General features: G+C 37.8%; 1 protein-coding gene across 1 annotated transcript in view; it reads right to left on the bottom strand.

The window, feature by feature from the left end:
* The window catches only part of LOC106870245 (uncharacterized), a 71,019-nt gene that overhangs the window by 37,546 nt on the left and 16,086 nt on the right, over positions 1–17,387 (bottom strand). The window contains exons 2-3 of the mRNA XM_052966518.2: positions 14,957–15,206; positions 3,260–3,362 (exon numbers count right to left, since the gene is read on the bottom strand). Of these exons, the coding sequence (XP_052822478.1) occupies positions 3,260–3,362; positions 14,957–15,162 (309 nt within the window). The 5' untranslated portion in view covers positions 15,163–15,206. The remainder of the gene's footprint in view (positions 1–3,259; positions 3,363–14,956; positions 15,207–17,387) is intronic.

Genomic DNA, 17,387 nt, shown 5'->3' with positions numbered 1-17,387 from the left:
ACCCTGATGAAAACTCACAACTTATATATATATATATGCATAATAATATTAGGGACAAAATCCAAAATTACAGGTAAAACCTCAATTAAAATCAATTTATAAAAAATTAAAATTAAATTGAGCTTTACAGATTAAAATATATATAAATATATAGTTTTAGGGAAAAGTCATTTTATTATCTTTATCTTATGATATTTACTTTGTATTATATTATACTCATTTATTGTGCTTTTAATTATTAATTTTTCTATATGTGATAGTGGATTTTCATCGATGAGTTCATGAAACTTGGTTCTTTTCCCTAAAACTATATATTTATATATATATATATATATATATATATATGTATATATATATATATATATATATATATATATATATATATATATATATATATATATATATATAGATAGATATATATATGTATATACACAACTGAGTGGACAAACGAAAGAAAGACACTCAACCAATTTATTGGGAGTTATGTGTATGGATCAAAACAGCTTGATTCAAATTGAGTTTTAAGTGTGATGCTAGTCGTCAGCCATTTTGAATTTGAATGACAGAAGTTGATTGCTATTACTGTAAGGTGGGCAGTGATTGGTCAAGGAAAGTCACGTGGTGTCGTGGTGTGATGTTGGTATATGGGTAACAGTTAGTTGGAAAATACTGCATGGCGAACAAGAAATTGACCACGTGGAGGACAGGAAATGGACTAGAAGTCAGTCAGGTTGTGGGAGAGGGAGGAGTAGGAAGGGGTGGCATGTGCAAGTATATAGTTCTAAATGTGGGTGTCTAGATGTGCTCATATAGATTCGTGTGCATGTGTATATTGATACGAGTGTACGCATCTGTACATGGGCACACATGCACATGTCTGCACACACGGACACACTTGGATGAACACATACACATGAATATTCATTTATATGTATATTTTCATGCAGGTTTGCATGCATATCGGTGTGCATGCACACATGCATACACTCGCACATGTGTGTTCACAAGTATACATGTGCAAAACAAGCATTAGGGATTGGTAAATTGGTAAGAGGTGTGAATTGGTAAGGGTTGGGGGTTGGTAAACATTGGGATTAGTAAATAGCAGTCCTGCTCATGGAGCTGGTTGGTAGAAGTGACCTTGGTGCAGGTGGTGTTAAGGTAGTATATCCAGGTTGTCAGCATCAGAGACCTGAAATTTGCCACAAGGGCATATCTCTGATAAATCATATTTCTTGATGGATACTGTGGGTTGTTGGAGGATATGCAGTTTTTTACGGAGGCTGAACTGGCAGTTGGGGGCACTGGGTGAATATGGTGGCTCTCTATCAACAATAGTCCACTTGATGCTGGATATTTCATCTCAGAGATCATTGTGTCTCCAGAGAAAACAAGACAGAAAAGTAGAGTCCTGTCTATCCCTGGATCTGAGTGAGTGCATATGCTGGGAATATCTTCCCTTGAACTCATTATCTGTCATATCTGTAATGCCAATGGATGGTGTAGGGGTGACTCTATATACTATGGCTCTTGGGAGACAAGATCCTTCTAGAGGGCACATGCTGGGGTTTCGAAAGTTGCAGGTTGGGATTGGGGATGGTGTGGGTGCATTTTCACGTCTGTTGATGCATGTTGATACATGCGATGTTGTCTAAGCAGGAGTAGCTCACCTTGACATTATGGAGGTTGAAGAGTTTATAATGCTTATGGCCTCTGGGGAAGTGTTTCTTAATAATTGAAAAGAAGACCCTAGCTATGTTGATGGAAATTTCTAAGCTGAAAGTGGGGGTTGTACCATATAATTCTCTTTCTCCTAATCCTTTTGGGATGAGGAGAGGGTGTTTGGGGGTTGTCCTTGTAAACCCATTCCTAGCCAAAGCATTGATGTAGTGTGGGGCAGCTCTATTAAAGATCTCTCTATTGGCTGAGAGATTAGATAGTTGTTTACTAATGCCTGGAACCAGGTTTCTAATTACAGTGGAAGGATAGTTTGAGTTCTTCTTGATGTATATTGTATCCTCGTTAGGCTTCCTGTACAGGTAATACTTTCTCATACTGAAGTCTAAGGTTACATCCAAGAAATCGACCATAGTCAAGTTGGTGGCAACCGTTATGGACAGGCTAAACTCCTTAAATATTTTTATCAAGTCTTTCCTGAAACAGTGTGGCCGTTCATATGGCTTGAGATAGCCAGGCCATCGTCCCTATAGAGAGCCGACCTATGTGGATGGGTATGTCTCCTGAGGATATCCGAGATGTATAACCTGAAGGGGTTGGTGACTACTAGGCACTATACAGGTATGACAGCTAATGACTTAAAGGGAAGATACTCTCAGCATATGCACTCATTCAGATCCAGGGATAGAAAGAACTCTACTTCCCTGTCTCATTTTCTATGGGGACTCCATGATCTCCAAGATGAAATATCCAGCATCAAGTGGACTACTGTTGACAGAGCACCACCATATTCACCCAGTGCCCCCAACTGTCAGCTCTTCCTCTGCGATAAATTGCATATCCTCCAATAATCAACAGTATCCATCAACAAGAAATACGATTTATTGTATTGCTGTCACCAGAGATATGCCCTTGTGGCAAATTTCAGACCTCTGATTGCTGACAACCTGGATATATCAGTTTAGCACCACCCGTACCAAGGTCGCTGCTACCAACCAGCCCCATGAGCAGGACCCCAACGTTTACCACCCCCAACACATACCAATCCCAAACACTTACCAATTCCCAATGTTTGCCAATCTCCAATGCTTGCTTTGTGTGTGTATATTTGCACATGCATGCATGCAAGTGCACATGTGTATGTGCATGCGTGTGTGCATGCACACTGGTATACATGTATACATGCATGCAAATGTACATCAACAGAATCAAATAATTTAGACAGTAGGAAAAAGCAACTGAAAAAACTGAAATGGGTCCATTGGACCTATTGGTAGACTGAAGGTTAAGCAATATTGACCTAAAAGTCCTTATCCATCTTAGTAAAGTAACTATTCTGTGATTTAATAATTCTTCTCCAAGTAAAAAAATAGTGAAATTATTTAGCTTTCATTTTAGTCATGAGAAATACAATATAGAAAACTATATATGCGTTAATGAATAGGATTTACAGGCAATTAATTAATTGTAACTAAAATTCTACTATTCAAACATCTGGAAATCTATTTCAGAAAGAATTATGCCTCTTTCACTAATAATTTGAATCTGGTTGTGATTGAAAAGGATATATTTGATAACTTACATTTTGCAGTTTTAATTCTTCACTTTTATACTGAGTCATATGTAGATCACTTGCATTTTGCTGTTTTAATTTTTCAGTTATATACTGAGCTGTATGTTGATAACTGTGGGCAGAAAGCAAAATATGTTCCTCATAAAAATGAATGATATACTTTTGTATTCATCCTCAATACATATAACAACAAACTGAACAATAAACAACACGAAGGAAAGAACAAATGCAGTCAAAAGAATACATTGTAAACAAAGCTTTTCATAAACACCTAAAACAAAGTTAGATCAAACAATATGTGAATGATATATAGTGAAACAATAGACACAAGCATAGCTGTGAGATTAAGAAGCTTGCTTCCCAACTATGTGATCTTATGTTCAGTCTCACTACATAACATCTCAGGCAAGTATCTTCTATTATAGCCCTTGGCCAACCAAAGCCTTGTGAGTGGATTTGGTTTCACAGGAACTGAAAGAAGCCTATCTCATTTCGTGTTGCAAGACAGTGTAGGAGAGAGAATAGTGATGTTGTAGGAGAGAAATGTGTTCGCATGGATGATGATACGCTTGCACTAAATGAGGCTGCAAAGAAAGAGGTCTGGAGATGCCACTACGATAGATTGCTTAATAAAGAGAATGAATGGGAGAAAGAGAGCCTGCCGTATGTCGACCCAACAGAGGGACCAGCTATCCGAGTTGACAGTACCAGGGTAGATAAAGCAATTAAGAGTATGAAGACAGGGAAAGCCCCCGGCCCATCAGGAATCATTGCAGAGATGCTCAAAATATCTGGCAGTGTTGGCTACAGCCTAGTCACCCGTATTACGAACCAGGTGATACACGAAGGAGTCATACCCAATGACTGGTGTAGCAGCACCATAGTAAACTGCTACAAAGGTAAAGGTGACGCTTTAGACACTAATAATTACAGAGGCATCAAGCTGTTAGATCAGGTTATGAAAGTTACGGAGAGGGTCATAGTCCAACTAATTAGGGAGCAAATCAATTTAGATGAGATGCAGTTTGGGTTCGTGCCAGGTAAAAGCACCACTGATGCCATATTTCTAGTGAGACAGCTGCAGGAGAAATATCTAGCCAAGGATAAACCTCTGTACCTGGCCTTCGTTGACATGGAGAAAGCCTTTGACAGGGTCCCCCGATCCCTTATCTGGTGGTCAATGAGGAAACTTGGGATAGAAGAATGGTTAGTGAGAGCTGTGCGAGTCATGTACAGAGATGCTGTCAGTAAGGTGAAGGTTGGAAATGAGTACAGTAATGAATTCCGGGTAGAGGTAGGGGTCCACCAAGGTTCCGTCCTCAGCCCCCTCCTATTTATCATAGTCCTCCAGGCGATCACAGAGGAATTCAAGACAGGTTGCCCCTGGGAGCTCCTCTATGCTGATGACATTGCACTAATTGCGCAGTCACTATCAGAACTAGAGGAGAAGTTTAAGGTGTGGAAGCAAGGACTAGAATCGAAGGGCCTTAGAGTCAACCTAGCAAAAACCAAAATCCTAATAAGTAGGAAGGTAGATAAAACATAAACCCCTTCAGGTAGATGGCCCTACTCAGTATGCAGTAAAGGTGTAGGTAGTAACTCTATAAGATGTACCCGGTGCAAGCTATGGACACATAAGAGGTGCAGCAATATCAAAGGCAGATTAACTACAAAGTTAGTTTTTGTATGTGGCAGATGTTCAGGTGCAATAAACACTGTAAACAAACAGGAAACAACTTCTATCTCATTCCAGGGAGAAAAACTAGAGGTAGTTGATAACTTCCGCTATCTGGGTGACCAAGTTAGTAGTTGGGGTGGGTGCGCTGAAAGTGTAACTGCTAGAATAAGAATAGCCTGGGCCAAGTTTAGAGAGCTCTTACCTCTGCTGGCAACAAAGGGACTCTCACTCAGAGTAAAAGGCAGACTGTATGACGCATGTGTACGAACAGCCATGCTACATGGCAGTGAAACATGGGCTGTGACTGCTGAGGACATGCGTAAGCTCGCAAGGAATGAAGCCAGTATGCTCCGCTGGATGTGTAATGTAAATGTGCATACCCGTCAGAGTGTAAGTATCTTGGGAGAAAAGCTGAACATAAGAAGCATCAGTAGTGGTGTGCAAGAGAGACGATTGCGCTGGTTTGGACATGTGGTGAGAATGAATGAGGATAGCTGCGTGAAAAAGTGCCACTCCCTAACAGTTGAGGGAACCTGTGGAAGAGGTAGGCCCAGGAAGACCTGGGCTGAGGTGATGAGGCAAGACCTTCGAACATTGGGCCTCACCGAGGCGATGACTACTGACCGAGACCTTTGGAAATGTGCTGTGCGTGAGAAGACCCGGTAAGCCAAGTGAGATCGTTGCCAGTGCCCCTGGACTGGCTCTTGTAGGGTTTTCGAGCGAGATCGTTGCCAGTGCCCCTGGACTGGCTCTTGTGCGGGTGGCACATAAAAGACACCATTTCGAGCGTGGCCGTTTTCGTGTGGGTGACACGTAAAAGCACCCACTACACTCTCTGAGTGGTTGGCGTTAGGAAGGGCATCCAGCTGTAGAAACTCTGCCAAATTAGATTGGAGCCTGGTGTAGCCATCCGGCTGCACCAGTCCTCAGTCAAATCGTCCAACCCATGCCAGCATGGAAAGCGGACGTTAAACGATGATGATGATGATGATGATGATATATATATCAAATGATTGATACGGAAGATGGAATGTAACTAGAAGCTTTATTAGCCCAACAATCATTTTGGCTTCATTCTGCACTACTCCCTAGTGGATATGGGACAATGTAATGACATCAGATGCGATGCACAGTGCAAGGAACCACAGCAGATGATATAACAAGCTTCAAAAGTTGTAAGATTTACATCTCGTTTTTGCTCCAAGATTATATGCTGATGGTGCACCTGAATTGCTAGCAACTCACCATCAACATATAACCTCGGAGTGAAAACAAGATGTAAATCTTATGACTTTTGAAGCATGTTACATGACCTGATGAGGCTCCCTGCACTGTATGTTGCATCTGATGTCATTACATCATCTCACACTCACTAGGGAGCAGTACAGAATGAAACTGAAACAATTGTTGTACTAATAAAGTTTCTAGTTACACTCTGTTTTCCATATCAATCATTTAGAATATACCTAATGTACACCTAGGAATTCCAGATGTTGATCCAGCAATGAATGCACAGTAATGCCAATGATGCCCGGTAGCCATAAGTAGTGAAAGTGCTCCGCAGGCACACTATTTAGGACTTGCCCAAAACAAGGTTTGGATACTGCATGAAATGCCTCCTTTTGAAACCTTAATTTTTTATTTAAAATTTTTTAACTTTCATATATATATAGGCAGACATGGCAGACTGTCAGCTCACCCCCATTCCAGTTTTTTTTGTTTTTTTTACAGCAACCCACATTTTCGGCTACAGATTATGAATCTGTAAAAAAAATTTTTCATTTCAAAATTTAACCACCCCCAACCTCTCCAAATTTTCATTTTTCACTTTTTTCAGAATTTTTATTTGTCAAAATACATGTAAAAATACAGAGATTATGATTCTGAAAAATTTTTTTTTTTAAATTTCAATTTTTCAAAAAAAACAAAAAAAAAACTAACCCCCTCCCCCACCCCTCGCAAGTATACAGCATATACAGGATGCTTTACACTCTTTAGGTCATTGCACATGCATAGGAGTTTTCCAATCCATGCATCAAATAGGCTTTCAAGCAGTCTCTCCAAATGCTAGAAATAACAGCCAAATCTCCAACAAACTCTACCAGAAAAATGGATATTTTTAATAAAATTTTCTACAATATATTCTTCATACAGTGTAAACTTACAAAAAAATGAGTTGCGCATTTGTGTGAATTCAAAACCTATATTGTTTAGCTATTTGAACATGTAAATGTTCAAACTTTCTATTGGGGGTACCTCTTTTTGTCCAACTTGACACCACCCGATACCCTTGACAAAAATCGGCATTTCAAAATTTCAATTTTACCCTCAACCCACCTAATTTCTTTGTGTTTTACATTTTTCAGAATTCTTATGGGGCAAAATACATAGAAAATTTATTGGATTACTATGTTTTACGATTTTGCAAAAATATATATATTTCAATTTTACCCCACCCCTCACCACACTTTTTTTTCTTTTTTAACTTGTTTAACTTGATGAACCTATGTGTAAAGGTTGATTAATTGGTGAAATTTGAATTTGTTTTTGCAAAATGAAATGAAAAATCTTTTTTAAAGTTACTGCTTCAAAAAAATTATGGTGGAAAATTAGGTAGTGGGGATTCCGAAGAAGTACTGAAATGACAAGAAGTGTGGTGAGTGGTGGGGTGAAATTGTAATAACATTTAATTAGTTAAATCATTGGTTGTTTGATTAACCATTAAATCAGTCAATTAGGTTTGTTAAAGTTCTTTTGTCACCATTTGCAACTGAGAGTTTATGTCATTCATAAGGTCATGAATGACTATGAAAGGACTTTGACAAACCTAATTGATTGTTTGATTGACCAAATGGTTAATCAAACAATCGATTAGTTAATTGTTTAAATGATTAATCAATCAATTAAACATGATAAAAGAAGTGAAATAGAACCAGTGTATATATATGATTTTTTGGCATAACTACCCTCCCAAGACATACCAAAATATAATTTAATTATGAACTTGAATCTAATGTTACCTTCCTGTTAAAGTATATTGCTGTGGAGGCACAATGGCCCAGTGGTTAGGGCAGCGGACTCGCGGTCATAGGATCGCGGTTTCGATTCCCAGACCAGGCGTTGTGAGTGTTTATTGAGCGAAAACACCTAAAGCTCCATGAGGCTCCAGCAGGGGATGGTGGCGAACCCTGCTGTACTCTTTCACCACAACTTTCTCTCACTCTTACTTCCTGTTTCTGTTGTGCCTGTAATTCAAAGGGTCAGCCTTGTCACACTTTGTCACGCTGAATATCCCCAAGAACTACGTTAAGGGTACACGCGTCTGTGGAGTGCTCAGCCACTTGCACGTTAATTTCATGAGCAGGCTGTTCCGTTGATCGGATCAGCTGGAACCCGCTACGTCGTAAGCGACGGAGTGCCACCACCACCACCAAAGTATATTGCTATCAGTTGAAACAGTTCAATATAAGATAGCCTGTTTTATGTTATGTCCAAATTTATATTACACCTTCTTGACCATTGGTTACCATGCAGTTAATCCTCAAAGTCCCTACAGATGCAGCACCTTGCAATCTTTCTAGTGGTTTCACATTCACACTTCATAAACTGCAAAGATTAACTTGCTGCTCCTGAACCAAGGAATACATCTTTGAGGCGTGTCGTGAAATTGAAATGAAAAATTATTTTTGCAAAATTGTAAATTCCAATAGTGTAAACATGATAAACTGATAATGTGGGTTTCTGTAAAAAAATAAAACTTGCTTTGCCTGGCCTCTTGTACCAGCAAAACCAGGTGCTTGGCTCATACAAGTTAATCCATAAGCAGCCTGAAGCATTTCATAAGTCTCCACAGCACTTTTGCCCAGTCTAACAAAGCTTTATTGTATAGTGAGCTTCCGAATTGTCTTCACATCCTGACTGCATTCTGCAAATTAGTCAGCTGTGACAAGTAGTGTTTTAGTAGTAAGGTGTGTTCAAAGTGCTGCTATAGTTGTCACTTTCAATCTGGTAAAACAAAGTAAAGCAGGTCAGCTTAGATATATAGTAAAAAATACTATACTAAAATTACAGTATACTAAGATTATATACTAAAATACTATACTAAAATACTATACTATACTATATACTAAAATACTATACTAAAATTACAGTAATCTAGAACACTTATAACTGCCACTCCTAAAAGAAAGTCTTGACACATCTGGAATGCACATCATACATGCATGTGTTTGTGTGTGTGTGTGTGTGTGTGTGTGTGTGTGTGCTTTGAAATCAACACATCCACAGAAACAAGCCAATGGGGTAGTCCTGCCAAACTGAACGCATGGTGTTTACTGATATGGATTGGTCAATGATCAAAGCTTCAGCAAAACCAAACGTATTCATTACCATCTTTACTGCAAAAGCAGCAAAGTGACTCAAGGGTAGAAAGTTTTGTGTGTTGGCGCTTATCACAAACCTTGATAAGTACCAATGCACAAAAATCTCAGCCCATGAGTCACTCTTGCTTCTGCTAAACATCAAATAAAAATATACATATACTCATATGTTGAGTTTTGTTTTTCCTGTTTGCGTCACCATGCATACATTTACACAAATACACACAATCCAAGATGATTATGATGAGGGAGAGGAACAGGTAAAATGTACACTACAAATGTTTCTTAGGTATCTGGAGCTTGCAATGCATTTGCTATTCCCAGTTTAGCTAATCGTCATACTTAGATTATCTTAGTGAAACGAAGGTTACATTGTCGATCAGAATTTCTACAACAGCCACAACACAATGGTGAGTTCAACTGAATAGAAAAGCTAGTGGTAAAAATATCAAGAAAAACATATAGAAAGCTAGTGAGTGATAAAGCAATGGGTGAGACCCAAAATATGCAAAAGTAAGGGTGGTTCTAGAGTTGAGAAGAAAGAAAAGGAGAAAAAGAAGAGGAAGAAAAAAGAAAAGTATTATCATTATGGGGAGAGTATTGTGGTCATAAGCATCTATTCAAGATGACAAAATTTTGCTGGTAGCTAGAATGCTGTCATAAAAGTATATATGGGTGTGGCAGAGTTTGAGTTGTTCGTTCATAGAACACAAAACACCAGTACACTGGTATGACTACCTACTTTACAATACATTCATCCCAACACTCTGCACACACACAAATACACGTGTGCTCACACACTTGCATTCACACTAACTAATAGACACATAAAAATACTTTAGGGTATCTGAACACTGTATGTTTATAATCATGCAGGCACATACACATATATACTTAGAGTAACACACATATATGCACAACTACACATAGATATACTCAAATATTTGTACACTCAGGCATATATATATCTCTACATACACACCCATACACACATATATGTATATATATATATATATATATATATATATATATATATATATATATATATATATATAATATTTGTCGGCGCAGGAGTGGCTGTGTGATAAGTAGCTTGCTTACCAACCACATGGTTCCGGGTTCAGTCCCACTGCGTAGCATCTTGGGCAAGTGTCTTCAACTATAGTCTTGGGCTGACCAAAGCCTTGTGAGTGGATTTGGGAGACAGAAACTGAAAGAAGCCCGTCGTATATATGTATATATATACATATATATATATATATATGTGTGTGTGTGTGTGTGTATTTGTGTGTCTGTGTTTGTCCCCCTAGCATTGCTTGACAACCGATGCTGGTGTGTTTATGTCCCTGTCACTTAGCGGTTTGGCAAAAGAGACCAATAGAATAAGTACTAGGCTTACAAAGAATAAGTCCCAGGGTCGATATGCTCAACTAAAGGCGGTGCTCCAGCATGGCTGCAGTCAAATGACTGAAACAAGTAAAAGAGTAAAAGAGTAAAAGAGTAAAAGATAGATGCATACATACATAAAATTTAACATAAACAGTCTGGCACAATGCGATACAATAAAGGAAAAATTCATTCATTACTAAGTGTAACTAAGGGCACCAAAGCACCTATGTTGCTAGAAATAAGTGTTAACATACACTTAATTCTGTTAGAAGAGCACAACTATATACATATACTGACAGAAGGCAGGGTAACTGTCCATGACTATCTCAAGGATCAACCCAACTAGGCCTAGTTTTGCCTATACCATAGGCATCGTCAGTGGTAACTACTTGAATGGCTCATGGTTGGCTAATTTTTGCGCTCTTCTTACAGTATTGAGAGTATGTAACTCTTATTTCTAGCAATGTAGGTGCTTTGGCACTCTTAGTAACACCTGGTGAAGACTGAATTTTTCCATTATGGTATCATATTGCGCCTTGCTGCTTATATTAATTTCTAGCACACACATTAGCATTTTGCTAAATCAGCCATAAATTTTTATGATGAATATAAATATGCTGGCTGATAGAATTAGCTGATCATGAGCGATTTGAGCAGTCACCACTGATGATGCTTATGGTGTAGGTGTAACTCGGTCTAGTCTGGTTAATCCTCAAGATGGTGATGGGGCAGTTACCTCCCCTGTCAATATATGTATATATTTGCCATCTTCTTACAACATTAAGAGTATGTTAACTCTTATTTCTAGCAATGTTGGTGCTTCAGCACCCTTAGTCACACTTAGTGATGATTGAATTTTTCCTTTATGCATATATATATATATATATATATATATATACTAGATGTAACTGCCATGACACTTTGGGTCACAACCACTCCAAGTTAAAAATGTCAATGCACAGCAGGAAAGGGAAAAATACTATTTTGAACTTCATGCACGGATGCCAGTCATTGAATTTGATTTTGATTTCACTTGACTCAACAGGTCTTCACAAGCAGAGTTTAGTGTCCAATGAAGGAAAGGTATGCATAAGTGGGCTGGTTACACTCCTGGCATAGGCTACAGGTTATGGTCTCACTTGGCTTGCCGGGCCTTCTCAAGCGCAGCATATTTCCAAAGGTCTCGGTCACTAGTCATTGCCTCAGTGAGGCCTAATGTTCGAAGGTCATGCTTCACTACCTCATCCCAAGTCCTCCTGGGTCTACCTCTTCCACACCACATCTGATGCTTCTTAGGTCCAACTTTTCTCTCAAGGTACTTACACTTTGTCGAGTATGCACACTGACATTACACATCCATCGGAGCATACTGGCTTCATTCCTTGCAAGCTTACGCATGTCCCCAGCAGTCACGGCCCATGTTTCACTGCCATGTAGCATGACTGTTTGTACACATACGTCATACAGTCTACCTTTTACTCTGAATGAGAGGCCCTTTGTCACCAGCAGAGGTAAGAGCTCTCTGAACTTTGCCCAGGCTATTCTTATTCTAGCAGTTACACTTTCAGTGCACCCATCCTCGCAACTGACTTGGTCACCTAGGTAATGGAAGATATCAACTACTTATAGTTTTTCTCCCTTGAATGTGACAGAAGTTGTTCTCTGCACATTTTCAGTGTTTATTGCTCAAATTTGCAAGTGGTCTGTCTCTGAGAACTATTCTCTTGGACCTCTGTGTAATCCGGCATGCTAAATGTTGTTTTAATGATTCAGCATTACGTGCTGCAGCATGCCTTTTCTGATCTTGAGAAAGTCTCATCTCCCTTTTGTTTCGAGACTCTGTCAGATGTGCTGCAACATGATTTTGCTGATGTTGAGAAAGTCTCCTCTCCCTTCTATCTTGAGACTGTCTTTGATGTGCTGCAGCATGTGTTTGGTGATCTTTGGAAAGTATCATGTCTCTTCTGTGTTGAGACTCCATCTGACATGCTGCACCATGCCTTTGCTGCTGTTGAGAAAGTCTTATGTCCCTTATCTTTTGAAACTCTCATGTTCAGTTTTCTGCACTCCTCCTTGCTTTATAGGTGTTTCTGCAGAGAATAGATTTTTTTCTTTTGTGGCATATTTTTTTCAATATTTTAAACAAAAAATTATGAACATAGAAAAGAATATACATTATTCTCTATTTTTGTAAGTACTTATATATAGTATGTCTATATTTTTGAATGCAGTGTAAATTAAGCAAATATAAGCAAATTCTAAATACCTTGCGACCTTGCAACTGCTGCAATAATTATGAACTGCTAATTGAACGATATAACTTGGACCTTCCACGTAATTGGTTTTGTCAAGAGTTTCACCTCCAGTCATTCTCATTACATATGTCTATGTATGTGTAGATGTGTCTGTGTAATTAATAACATATGTAATGGGCGTGCAAACACATACTCACAGATACATACACATTCATATACAAAATGTGTGATATGCACACATACACTCTCACATACAGTCACATATAGTAAAAGAGACACATATAGACATACATTTAAGCATATCAGTTGTCACATGTGTATATGTATGTGTAGATGTGTGTGTGTGTTTAATAACCTACCTAACGTGGATATACACACACAATCAGAGAGATATACTCATACACCTACACACATACATTCAGAGACACATACACACTCATGAGCTGGCAATTTCAGGCACTGGGTGAATAAGATGGTACTCTATTGGTGATAGTCCATGTGATGCTGAGTATTTCATTCTGGAGGTTACAGAGCCTCCAGAGGAAGCAAGACAAAGAAGTGAAATTCTCTCTATCCCTGCTTCTGTGCAAGTCCATGTGCTGTGTGTATTTTCCCTTGAAATTATTGGCTGTCATGCCCATGTAGTACCTTGTGATATCAGATGGCTCAGCAGACCACAACCCTTGAGCAACAGGATCTTCCTAGATGGCAACTGGTAGGATTTAGGCAGATGTAGATTGGGGTTGGGAGTTGTTCAGGTGCATGTTTGTGTCTGTTGTAGTGTGCATTAGTGGATGTTATGTTGTCTTGGCAGGAATAGCTCACTTTGATGCCATGTAGGTTAAAGAGCTTGTTGTACTTGTGGCTTCTAGGGAAATACTTCTTAATCAATGACAGGAAGCTTCTAGCTACATTAGTGGAAATTTATATATATATATATATATATATATATATATATATATATATATATATATATATATATACATACATATGTATATATATAGTGATGAGTAGATAGGGATAAATTATCCAGGTAGGTACCATAAGAGCGCTCAGTTATAATTGGGGTTCAAGCTAACCACATTGAGTTGTAAAGAGTACTTAGGATTACTTAGGGCAAGCAACACCACTGTAATTTTGCAATGGGTAAATCTTGGGTTCACTTCACTGTATTGTGAATATTTTACTGAGTGTATATCTAAGACAATTACAATGAATATGAAGATTAGAACATCTCTATATTTTTTTTATTTCCTTCAGGGTCTGTCTACAGATATGGTACAAAGTGAACTGATTATATATATATGCTTGGCTGACACTATTTTGCTAAGTTTCTTTTGGAAACTACAGTAACCTAGCAAAATAACATTAGTCAAGTATAGATACACTCAGTTTGCTTCAGATCACATCTGTGGATAAACCTTGGATAAAGTTGCACAGACTGCTAACCAGTCAAAAATAGCTTTCTATGCAGCAGAAATGTGCACTGAACAAATTTGAACCAAATATGCTGTATAATTTACTGTAAAAATAAAAATTTGCAGATGTACTAATCTTTATATTCATTGTAATTGTCATATATATGTTGCATGTAAACATACACCAATACATTGCATAAATACAAGTAACTCAAGTATGAGAAACTTGTCTCATTATTAGTGATTGGCTAAGGTGGTAAGCTGGCAGAATTGTTAGCATACCAGGCAAAATGTTTAGAGGTGTTCTGAGTTCAAATTCCGTCAAGGCTAATTTTGCCTTTCATCCTTTCAAGGTCGATAAAATAAGTGCTTGTGAAGCACTGGGGTTGATGTAATTAACTTACCCCTGCCCTGAAATCGTTGGCCTTGTGCCTAAATTTGAAACCCTTATTAGTGGTTGGCTCTCATTCTGTTGTAAAGGAAAGATTTAACCATTATAGAGTCTCATGTTCACAATTTTCTCATTTATAAGTTATTGAAATTGCATTGATATCTTTAAAGTGAGTTATACAAATTTTCATACATACTTTATACCAAATTCTTGATGTTGTAAATCTGGTACATTCATTTGTTCATTATATGCCACATTATAATATGGTGTAACTGTAGAAGAAGGCTCTGATAAATATTTTCCATGTGGTGTTAATCTTGAATATTCATTTCTTTGTGATAATTCAAGCTCTCTACCAGTCATATAGACTGGATTTTCTAAAATGCTGCTGGAGGAATACATCAGTGAAGTTTCTTGTAATAGTTTTCAAGATGACGTTCATATACCTGAAATATGAGCCATAAAAAAATTTACAAAAGTTGTCAAATTATCTATTTCAAGTGTTAGCTACTCATTATCATGACTTGTTATTAACATTCATGTACACTTTTTAGCATGATTTCTTGTTTTAAACAAAAATAAGGGGCCAATGGAATAACACAAAAGTATTCTTTCTTATTTTTTTTTATGTACAAGTGTGTAGCTATACATTTTAGAGTGAAAAGAGCATAAATGCATCTATGGAACTTCAGTCATGCTGCTTTAGCATAGCTGAGCAGATCTACTTGAGTAATGCATATTGCCAATCATTTCAGTTTTTTGTTAACTCCTCTACAAGGCTTGGCATTGTGAGATCAGCCTTCACAATCTCATCCTTGCATCTTCATGGATCTCCCTCTTCTACAGAAATGATTGACCCTTCTTTATTCCACTACCTTCACTCATATGCATAAAACACAAAACCCTTCAGGTAGATGGCCCTTCTCAGTATGCAGTAAAGGAGTAGGTAGTAACTCTATAAGATGTACCCGGTGCAAGCTATGGACACATAAGAGGTGCAGCAATATCAAAGGCAGATTAACTACAAAGTTAGTTTTTGTATGTGGCAGATGTTCAGGTGCAATAAACACTGTAAACAAACAGGAAACAACTTCTATCTCATTCCAGGGAGAAAAACTAGAGGTAGTTGATAGCTTCCGCTATCTGGGTGACCAAGTTAGTAGTGGGAGTGAGTGCGCTGAAAGTGTAACTGCTAGAATTAGAATAGCCTGGGCCAAGTTTAGAGAGCTCTTACCTCTGCTGGCGACAAAGGGACTCTCACTCAGAGTAAAAGGCAGACTTCATCAAAACACTACCGTTCTCTCACTTGCACAATACGTCTGATTTTTCATATGCTCAATTTTTCTCCCAACAGTTTTGAACTTTGTCATTCAAGCACACTAAAGTATATACTGGATTACAATGGGGTATAATAATATTTATCATATCAGAAATGCACATCCATTCTTCTTTTCTTTTTAGTCTTTGCGGGTCCTCAGTATTTAGGGCCACAGCTGCTCTTCTGTTCACCTTCTTAGACATGTGACCTTAAGGGTATATTTTGACACCTCATCACCATCATATTTTCCACTTCCTGTGGCAGCTGCTCCAGCACCATCACCCTTACCCATGTAAAATGTGAAGTGACCATTAATCTCCTTCCCAACAAACCTGTCCCTACTTCAATCATACATTAATTGCTCAACACTTCTCACTTAGCAACCAGTTTATTTTCTATTCTTTGTCTCAGTTAAAGAGGGCTTTAGTCTTGTGAATTACAAGGTAACCTCACAAGAGTTGGCATTGCTAAAGAAGAACTCAATACCTCCCTATAAAGTGATTGGTGTTAGGAAGGGCACCTAACCATAGAAACTATGCCAACACTAAGATACTAGAAAAAGACTTAGTCCTCTGATCTGTCAGATCTTGTCTAAATTGTCCAATTCATGCCAGCATGGAAAGTAGACATAAAGATGAAGATGATGATGATGATGATGGTGATGATGAAGATAATAATGGTGATGATGATGATTATATGTACACAAGTATATGAACATGGGTGCATATTTGTTTTTAATGATATGTACCTCTTCTGAGATATCTACGATTTCGAATAACAATGAGATAGTAGACATCTGAATAATATCTTTCTGATTTGACAGAAATATTATTGTTTATGCTTTCGAAAATACCACAGTAAAAAAAGTACTATATGGTGTAAGAATATATATATTTAATCTTGCTTTAAAATTATTTTAATTTTTTAGATCTTAAAATGTAGATGTGCTTTTTAGGAGTTATAAATTTAAAATGTGAGAGAACATGATTTTGATTTAGTTGGAGATTGATTTAGAGATATACTTTACTGAAAGTGAATTATTTCCAAACAGAAGATAGCAATCAGACTTAAATTTTCTCCCTTAGATAGACAATTGGCAGAACTACTACAGCCTTGTACCCATGAAGTTAACTCTGACTTTCATCATTCCAGGTTTGCTAATATAAAGAACCAATCAAAATAGTGGGTCAGTGTATATTCTTATAAAACATCCCAAATATGGATGGAATCATATAAAAAAAAAGAAACTAAAAGTGTGTGAGGCAAATCAGTCAACACGTTGACTGAATTTTACATAAAGTTATTGTTT

Source organism: Octopus bimaculoides, chromosome 3, assembly GCF_046866305.1.
Source record: "Octopus bimaculoides isolate indiv1 chromosome 3, ASM4686630v1, whole genome shotgun sequence".
Classification (NCBI taxonomy): domain Eukaryota; kingdom Metazoa; phylum Mollusca; class Cephalopoda; order Octopoda; family Octopodidae; genus Octopus; species Octopus bimaculoides.
Note: the sequence above shows the minus strand (reverse complement) of the source record. Positions and strands in the feature narration are given on the sequence as shown.